The 10,238-nt window shown below is 33.7% G+C and overlaps 1 protein-coding gene across 2 annotated transcripts; it reads left to right on the top strand.

Annotated features, from left to right (window-relative positions):
- The first annotated feature begins 415 nt into the window (after positions 1-415).
- Positions 416-3,855, top strand: LOC131012200 (ras-related protein RABB1c-like). 2 transcript variants are annotated; one of them, XM_057940107.1, is made up of 7 exons: positions 416-739; positions 1,269-1,408; positions 1,614-1,696; positions 2,248-2,452; positions 2,550-2,618; positions 2,740-2,849; positions 3,276-3,855. In XM_057940107.1, the coding sequence occupies exons 1-6, from the start codon at positions 694-696 to the stop codon at positions 2,830-2,832; spliced, it is 636 nt and encodes a 211-aa protein (XP_057796090.1). In that variant the 5' UTR covers positions 416-693; the 3' UTR covers positions 2,833-2,849; positions 3,276-3,855. The 2 variants fall into 2 exon arrangements, with proteins under 2 accessions (XP_057796090.1, XP_057796089.1); XM_057940106.1 differs by having other exon boundaries at positions 3,273-3,855.
- The last annotated feature ends 6,383 nt before the right edge of the window (positions 3,856-10,238 follow it).

Raw genomic sequence — 10,238 nt, 5'->3', positions numbered from 1 at the left:
AAAAAAGAAGAGAAAATACTGAAAAATTTGGTGGAAGAAGAGAGAGAAAAAATAGAGGGAAAGAATGGAGGAAAAAACTCCTCTTTTATATATTATATAGATTGGATTGTTTGTTGCCTATAAATCACAAAAACTAATTTAGTACTGAAATATGGATTTTGATTTATCCAAGAAAAAAAAACCATATTACTATAATTTTAGGATAGCCACAAATCTAAAGATAAATAACCGTGTGTATTTCAATTTTTTTTTTCTAAATTATTTTAAAACAATTTTAACTTAAACAATTAAGATTATTAAACAAGGTTACAAACTAAACGATAAAAAGGAAGTGAATATGCACCGCTAAACTAGTACTTAACAATGTTTCGTTACATGATTTATAACGCAACAAAGTAGTTGAAATTTCTGTTACTTTTTTTTTTGGACCCAATTCTTTCTTTTACAGTATTTTAAAATTAATTAAGGACATTTCTGTTACTTAGCACAGAAGAATTTCTCCATGTTAAGCAACATCGAAACCTCATAAAAACATTTTTGGAATCTTCCCATGTTCAAACAAATCAAGATTCAAGAACTCTTTTATCTGTTTTCTCTGGATAAGAATTCCCACCTCATTTCGTATCGAATTCATCATTATTTGATTGGCTTTCATTTGGACAAAAACACTTCGGTTTTTGATCTGCTGATTCAATGTCGTACGCTTACCTCTTCAAGTACATTATCATCGGTGATACCGGTAATCTCTTTTTCCTTTTTTTGGTGTTTGTTTTTGTTTAATAAATTATTATCTTTTTGAATTTTGGTAGTAATATTGATTGATTGTTGTTGGCTTCCGATCTGTAATGTTGAAATGTGAGCTCTGTTTTTTTGTCTGTTTGGTCCTTTTGCCTATTTAAAGGATGTTTTTTGTGCTCCATTAAAACTTTAGATGTAGTTTTTCGAGTGAGGAATTATTGAAGAATTCGAATCTGAATTCTATCATGTCATTTATATCGGCAAGAAAATTTGAATATTTTAGATTCTGATTCTGTGTCTCTGGCTTTATAGATTTTTAACATTATGATGCAAACAAGAATGAATTGCATCACGGTAAAATTAGTTTGCATTGTATTTTGTTTGAATATATTATGATGGGAACGATGCCGGTTTAAGTTAGGTTGGGCTTATTGTTGTTTGCGTATGAAGCTGGACATCATTGTTGTTGTTTTAGTGGAGGATGGATGAAGATTTTGTATTTGTTTCATGACTTGTTATCATTTCTTCAGGTGTTGGAAAATCATGTCTGCTTCTGCAGTTCACGGACAAGCGCTTTCAGCCAGTGCACGACTTGACCATTGGTGTCGAATTTGGAGCCAGGATGATCACAATTGAGAACAAGCCCATCAAGCTACAAATTTGGGACACGGTTTGTCATAATAACATAGCATTGTTTTTCCTATGATGTAATGAAGTTAAGGAGGGCAATAGCTACATTCTTAATTTCTTATTGTGTCAGCTTGTGGATTGAGGGGAGTAGTATGGCAATCCCATGGCAGATTTCTTTAGTTTATGTTTGTTCTTTACAAAGTAACTATGATTAGTTGGTTTGTTTATTCATTTGTTCATGCCAGGCTGGTCAAGAATCGTTTAGGTCTATTACGAGGTCTTACTACAGAGGTGCTGCTGGAGCCCTGCTAGTTTACGACATCACAAGGTGCTATTTCTTTCTTGAATTTTTGGAGATTAGATACATGAGAATTAATGCTATGGTGTAAATCAAGGGGTTATATTGGACCAGACTTAAAGTCGGACGCATATGGTTGCTTCTCTTCTTTCACAATGAGATACATTTGTGACTTCATGCTTATATATATGGTCCCATATTTCATGAATCTTGCAAACTAAGATAACTGAATTTTCTGAGTCTTTGATTGTTGATATGTGCATATACAGTTTGAACTTTGTTTGTGTATTGTTTTTCATTTAGGCTGCCTCGACTACATTGTGGTTGCGTAGGTACTCTTTGTGAGACAGAATCGATTAATTGACATCGTTGACAGAATAAGAATGTTCTTATAAATTTTTACAACATATTGTTACTCTGAGAACCACATAATGTAGCCCTTGTAACAATAACATATGTTTCCACTTTACCAATGAAAGCCCCCGATTTTGACATAAAAGGGCTCTGTGTATCTTGAATCATTCTGTACCAACAACACGCGTTCGTGTCAAACTGATTGAAATGGATTCCAACTCTTTTAGGAGGGAAACTTTTAACCACCTCGCCAGCTGGTTGGAGGATGCAAGGCAGCACGCGAGCATGAACATGACGATAATGTTGATAGGAAATAAGTGTGATCTTGCTCACAGAAGGGCCGTGAGCACTGAGGAAGGTGAGCAGTTTGCAAAGGAGAATGGCTTGGTATTCATGGAGGCATCTGCTAAAACAGCTCAGAATGTCGAGGAGGTAAAAGCAGTATTCATCGAGCTCAAGGCCTTAATGAATTGTATGGCATATTATATATACATAATCTTGCATATTTCTCGCGACTCTTCTTCTACAGGCCTTTGTGCAGACTGCATCAACGATCTATAAGAAGATTCAGGATGGAGCTTTTGACGCGTCTAATGAGGTACATGCAATCTTTCTGAATCTTCTGATATGACAAATTGATGATGGCCTTAACTCATTTTGGCTAGAATGATGTTGAGATCTTTGCTATATAAGTTTGAGTTTGCTTCTTATTTTCGCAGTCGAATGGGATCAAAATTGGATATGGAGGGAACCAAGGAACTTCGGCTGGAAGAGATGGTGCTGCTTCTCAAGGAGGAGTTTGCTGCAGCTGAAAAGTTTGTGAGAAAAAGTATGAAAACGAAGATGTTTTCTTCCCTATTTTCTTCAGTTTCAAATAGGCCTACATATTTATTATCATCTAAAGTTGTCTTGATCCAATTAGATTTTACAGAACAATATTGATCCATGTCCCAAAGATTATATTGATGCGAAAACAAAGGACATTCCTTATCAAATTCTTTATGTATATGTTCTTTTGTTTTATGGTTAAACTAAACTCTATTACTATATATATTTATGTGCAAGGATTGTGTTGATGAAAAATCGAATTTTAAGTAGAAATTTAGAGGGGAGTGATCACATACATACTAAATAGTAGGCATATTAAAGTGTCTATTGATAGGTATGTAGTGAGCTTTTGGAGAAAGTAAACTATATTTGTGAATCTGTGATCCGTGTATACATATACATAACTTTTCAAAGTCGACGGCAGAAGGGGCGGAGAAGTCGCGAGAGCTGGCGAAGCCACGAGAGTACACAACCGGTGAACAATTGACAATGGTGAAGTAGAAAATGACCACTTCAGAGGACCTATCGATGCTGCGAAGGAGCCACACTTGCTAGTGAGTTTTTTTTTTCCCCGATGGCACATAAGTCCATTTCACGAATCACATAGATTATGAACACCCATTTCCTTTAGAAATAAAATTGAAATTGTCTTACTTGGTATGAGTTTGCTGTGACTGTAAAGTGAAAAAAGAATGAGAATATTGTTGTTGTTTTGAGTTGAGGAAAGAGGTTGTGGGTTAGTGCCGTTGTTGAGAGGCGAAGAATGGCGGTGGCAGTAGCTTTGCCGCACTCGCTACCGATACAAGAAAATGAGAGAAGAGGGTAGGATTTTCATAGAAGTTCGACGTGTTCGGCTTCGGCCGAGAGGGCTCGAGCTCAGGCTGAGAATTTTTCCATTCTCAGCCTTTTTTTTGCTCGTCTTTTTCTTTTCATTTCATATTCTCCCACTAAATCCGAATATTAATGCTGCCAACTACTAGTTTATTTGAAGAATAATTTGCAATACATGTGATTTGTTCTTTCATGAAATTTATTAACAGTTGGAATTGAGTTAGGGAATATTTGAGCATGATTACATAAGTGAACATTTGAGATAGCACAAAGTTGAATTACATAATTGATAATTGAATACACAATTAATTGTACACAATTGAAAATTTGGGACAACACGAGTTCACAATTAATTGTTAATACACAATTGATATAGAATACAGCATTGAACATGATTACACAGTTGAACATTTGAGATAGCACACAATTGACTTAAACATTTGATATCTTGTATACAGTTGAACATTTGATTTATAGATTTATCATTTACATGATTACAACCTAGGTGTAAATGGATGAGACCATAAATGCAAATATATAAGGGACGTATCACAATATGTGAACGATGAGGTTGTAGAGCATGTTGGGTCGATGTTACGTGCAATAGGCAGCGATGAAGCTGTGAACAAGTTTAGGAAAAGACCATTTGGTCACTTTCTTAATTTGATGATAGGCAATGGTGCCAATAATGCGATACATGAGGTCATGGCCCACAAGCTAGAGGATGCTAGTTTTTTGGAAATTGCAATCATCCAATTAAGTAGGTCATGACGCGATGGATCAATATCATGATCATGATGAGCGTCGTTGCCTACATGATGCTCATAAGAGAAATTACGTCGCTCGATAATTCTATCGAGGTGCCCTGATTGACGAATCCAACCTTCAAATTCACGTGTTAATGATTTAAATAGTTCTTTATGGTGGTTGTCATCCCCATCTGATGACACTGACTCGTCATCATGTGGTTCATTCTGATCTACATCATATTTTTTATGCAAGATAATAGAACATTGAGTATCTATGATATGATACACTTGCAGGCTTGCAGCTGCTAATTGTTTGTCTTTCTTGATCACATATACTATTGGATAGTCATATTGTTCTATGAGAAATCGAAAAAAATATGTATCATTCTTCAAGTGAACCTTTATTTTCATATCGTTGTTCATGTTTGTCATATAAATTAAATACTTCTAAATTTCATTAGTATGTATTTGCTCGTGAATATCTCGTACTAATTATCATAAAATATTTGACTCACGTGCATGTATGTAATAACCTCGTCCCCACCTATATAATATGATCTCTCCCAATATATGTCCACTATGACGGATGATAGGAAGTTGCGATGACATGTCTGCAAAAAAAAAAAAAAAAGGAATGACATTTAAATAAATATGTCCTTAATAACGTAACAATGTACTCTTAATTGTGTCTTATCAAATACATTATTTTAAGTTTTTCTATCCTTAATGTAGTCATAAATGTGAGCAAATATATTTTAAATAAAAAAAATAATAAATCATAATGTTGATTCCAAGATATAACTTATTATGTTATTAATAATCCAATGTACTCTCGATAGGGTACTCCTAACTGTGCACTTCAAACTGTGTACTTCCAGTGTGTCTCGTAAGAATGCATTTATTTATTCTTTTTTTTTATTCAAAAATTTGTCCACATATTTTATTGAGTTAATATATAGAAGTGTCCACTTTCATATTATAAAATTAAAATCTAGCCTATGAAATAAAAATATTTAAAAATGGCCAGTTTTTAAGCAAAAAGTCAATACCCCTCCCCTTAAAATTAAAAAAATTAGCTACACTAAATCTCTCTCTCTCTCTCTCCATCCCTCTTTCTTTCTCTCCTCCGGCGGCGAACTGGTGTACCGCTCTCTTCCACTCCGCATCCTTCGAGCTCAGATCGCCGGCGAAGCGCCGCCGCCTCGACCTCGTCGTCTCCACGCTGCACAAGCTATCGGAGACTGAGTCGGTGACGATTTCCTCCGATTCCAACATAAACTTCCCGTCCGAGTCCGATGTTTACGCCATTTACGACAGTGACGGCGATCTTCAGGTCGTCGGGATAACGCGGAATCTCTCCGTCAGCGTTCTCGCTCACAAAAAATCCTTGTCGGAGCTCTCCTATTCTCTTTTCTTCTTTCAATTTTTCTCCAATCAATTGGTGAATTCGAAATTCAGAAGCAATTTCGATTAGTTATGGCGCTGAATCTGCTAGGGCACAGAGCAAGGACGCGGTCATGGAGAAGGGGAGGAAGAGACAAGAGCTGGTGGTTTCTGGAAATTAGCAGAAGGGCTAGGGCTATGGCAAAATTATTTTTGTTTTGTGAGCAAAATTGACATAGCTTGGAGATAGAAAATCGGGGGTTCTAGAAAATAGTTTTGAGGAGATAGAAAATTCGAAATGAGAACTATGACTAAGAAGTTGGAGTTTATTTGGCCGAGCTTTCACATAAGTCAATTGCTACTTCATCATCTGTTAATTTTAGCACATTAGAAGCGATAATTATGGCTGAAAGAGATTTAATTGATTGAGAGAGAGAATTTTTTTTTATGAATAATTGATTAATGATGTTGAATTCACAATTAGGTCTATGAATTCACATTTTAATGTTCTTCAATTCACAACCAGATTTATGAATTCACAACTTAATATTCTAAAATTCACAACCAGATCTATGAATTCACAACTTAATGTTTTTGAATTCACAACCAGCTCGATAAATTCACAACTTAATATTCTTGAATTCACAACCATATCTATTAATTCACAACTAAAACTTAAATTCACAACCAAAATAAATTCTAGTTTTAGTTGTGAATTCAAACTTTAAAAACTCAAATTCACAACTACTTGAATTCACAACCAAAATAAATTCTGGTTGTGAATTAAAATTTGGTTGTAAATTCACAACCAAAAAATTCTAGTAGTGAATTAAATTTTGGTTGTGAATTCGACTGGTTGTGAATTCACAACCAAAAAATTCTGGTTGTGAGTTCCATTGGTTGTGAAATGCGCGAATTTTTAAAGGGGTGATGTTTAAAGGGTAAAATGGTAAGTGTGGCCATTTTTTAATGTTTTTATCTTAGTGGACAATTTTTAAATTTACTAAAAAATAGGCTATTTTCAAAATCCACTCTATTTTATTTACTTACTAATTTTTTTTATTAATTTACGTATTTATGTAGTATTTACTAACAAGTGAATTATATTTCAATTGATTAATTTATCTATTTAATTCCTTATAAATTAATGGATAAATATCTCTTTAAAGCTCAAATTATTTTCGCACTATCGAAAATGATTTTATAAACTTTGAGTTATCAATTTTGTGTTAATTGTACCATTCGTCCATTTTTTTTGCTCCAAAAATTTGACGTGGCTCACCGGATGCCACAATGTATTTATAATTATTCTTTTTTTACCTACATTATGTAAAATGACGTGATTATATGCCTTATTAATTAAAAATTCAAAGGGTGAAAAATAGATGAAGGGTACAATTGATACAAAATTAATAGTTCAAGGTTTAAAAAATCATTTTCGATAGTTCATGATATAATTCATAGTGTGAAAATAGTTTGAGGTTTAAAATAATTTACCCATTACATAAATAGATAAATTAGTTAATATGCAAATTAATAAATGACTAAATTAATTATCTCATAACTGTATAAACACACACACACACACACACACACACACATATATATATATATATATATATATATATATATATATATTCAAATATCATTTCATAAATAAATATAGCTAATTGTGTCTTTAAGAACACAATAGTGTACTCCTATTTCTGTACTTTCAATTGTGTACTATTAACTGTGTCTTATTAAGCCGTCATTTAATTAAGTTTTTCTATCCTTAATGTGGTCATTATTGTATGAAAATATATATATTTAAATTTAAAAATAACAAATCTTGCATAGTGTTTTTTTTTATCACATACAGTAACTGCGTTCTTAAAAATACAATTGTGTATTTCCAACTACATCCTCCAAAAACAATACAACCTTTGTCTCCTAAATTACAATTCTAGACGCCAATGAGGCCTTGCTCTAGTGGCAAAGTTAAGGCACCCAAAGACTCTCTTTTGTGAGAGGTCTTGGGATCAATCCCGCTTGGAGGCGATATTTTCCTACTTTATGTGGTGATGTATTGTTGTTGTATTATACTATTTGGTGTTGTGGTCCTACACGCAGGGTGTTCTCGCCTACGTGCGGTTCGCCTGCGTGTGGTGATATTTTCCCACCGTTGAGTGGTGTTGAGGTCCCGCCTGCATGCGGGTTGTGCATAATTGATTGTATTCAAATACCTCTTGTAACTTCAAAAAAAAAAAAAAAATACAATTCTAGACAATTTTTTGGATGGCGCTTAAAAACAAAACCGTAGTCATTAAGGACGCTTAAGAACATAAATATGTTATTGTTTGATGGTATAAATTATTAGTAATGAAAAATACTGAATTTTTGAAGGAAAATATTAGCGAATTTTATGTAATGAAAATTGTCAAGAGCGATTTGCAGGATCGTATGAAAGATAAGTGGATAAACGATAGTTTACTCGTGTACATTGAGATGAGTATTCTAAACAATTGATAACGAGAAGATCTTACAATATTTTCAATCGATGAGTACATGATGAAATCAATTATCATTACTTTCTCAAACAAAAGTCACTAGCTCATATTAGAACTATTTAATCTATGAAATATTATTATTATTATTATTATTATTATTATTATTATTATTATTATTATTATTATTATTATTATTATTATTATTATTATTATTATTATTATTATTATTATTATTGTTGTTGTTGTTGTTGTTGTTGTTGTTGTTGTTGTTGTTGTTGTTGTTGTTGTTGTGCTTGTTTTTTTTTTAAATCGAACTATGCGCAATGCTAAAAAAATAAGTTATACTTCCTCCATCGCCAAAAAGTTTGCTCCATTTTTTTTAGGTGTCCCCAAAACGTTTGCCCAATTTCTTTATTTTCTATTTTTGTACATGACCCCACCATCAACTTTACAATTACAACCCTTTAAATACTATTTTTGTGCATGACTCCACCATCAAATAACTTTTGTTACCATCTTTTATTAAAAATCATGTTGTTTCCCTTGGGGCAAACTTTTGAAGGACGAATGTAGTAATTACTAATGACAACTTAATTTGTATAAGTTTTAGTCAATTTTGAACTAAAGAGACTAAATTAACAACTCTTTCTCTTTCTTTTGGTCAACTTTTAAATCTTAGCTTTTTCTCTCTCTTCTGAACCTCTCTCTCTCTCCATTATTTATCCAACGGTGGAGTGGGTGATTTTCTCCGACAAAGGCGGCGTTCATTTTATCACGTTTTTATTTAGTCTTTGTTCTTTCCTCTGTATTTATTTTTTGGTCATCTTCTCTATTTAAATTCGGCGTCATGGTTCCGATGATGTTGGGTCCTTTGTTATCTTCTGCGAATATGTTTTTTCGGTCATCTTCTCTTAATATATTTTGATAAAGCATATCACACTATTGGTTATAAGATTTGTTGTGCCAGCGTTTGGTACAAATGATATGAAATAACCTATTGGCACCATTTGCATCATTTTGGTTTCAAATCCAAAATGAAACCTCACAAATCTCGCAAATCTAACTAAATGCTTTAACTAAATCTTCAATTTAATTTCCTTCACTTTCTTTAAAGAGATAAGAGGAAGACGTCATACAATGGCAACAGAGAATCCATATTTTGGAGGCGTATTCTACGGATGGCTATAGATTGTATTTTTCACCCCCAATAAATCTTCGCTTGCGCACTTGGCACGAATGGTACGAATAGATTTTTTTTATACCACTTGTACCTCGTATATGAGCATCAGATCTTGGAACGACTTACATGAATAGTGCTAATGGCTCCATTCGTGCCAACACTTGGTGCGATAGATCTTGAAACGAACAGAATGGATGGTACAAACGAGCGCATTGACACCATCCATCAGGGCACCCACTATGGCAATTTTTTTGGGGTAGTTGTTGAGTTGGCAGGAGTAGTGCCATAGTGGGGCACAAATTTTCGAGTAGAGGTAGCGAATTTGCTACCTTGGTAGCAAATTTTAAGTGGGCCCTATGGAACAATTGGACGACACGCAAGTGGCATGAAATTGCTCCCAACGTGCACAGCTGGAGCGCGTGCAATGCACGCGCCCGCTGTGCCTTGGAATTGCTTGCACCACGTGGCCCCACCCCTCTCTCTTTCCTCCCCCACTTTTTCTTTGTCTTCTATTTTCTTTTCCTTTTTTTGTTTTCACTTGTTTTCTTTTATTCCTTTTCTCTACTTCTTATAATTTACCGCATACTCTATACAGAGATGAAACCAAAAATATAATGTTATAATAAAAACGGTCATATTTAATAACGATAATTTTTTTTTCTATATATACTTGCATTTATTCATATGTTTCTCACCCCAAGTTTTCTGACTTCTCTATTTATCATATTTCTTTCTTCTTCCAAAAATTTAGAAACACC

This window comes from Salvia miltiorrhiza, chromosome 2, assembly GCF_028751815.1.
Source record: "Salvia miltiorrhiza cultivar Shanhuang (shh) chromosome 2, IMPLAD_Smil_shh, whole genome shotgun sequence".
NCBI lineage: Eukaryota > Viridiplantae > Streptophyta > Magnoliopsida > Lamiales > Lamiaceae > Salvia > Salvia miltiorrhiza.
Note: the sequence above shows the minus strand (reverse complement) of the source record. Positions and strands in the feature narration are given on the sequence as shown.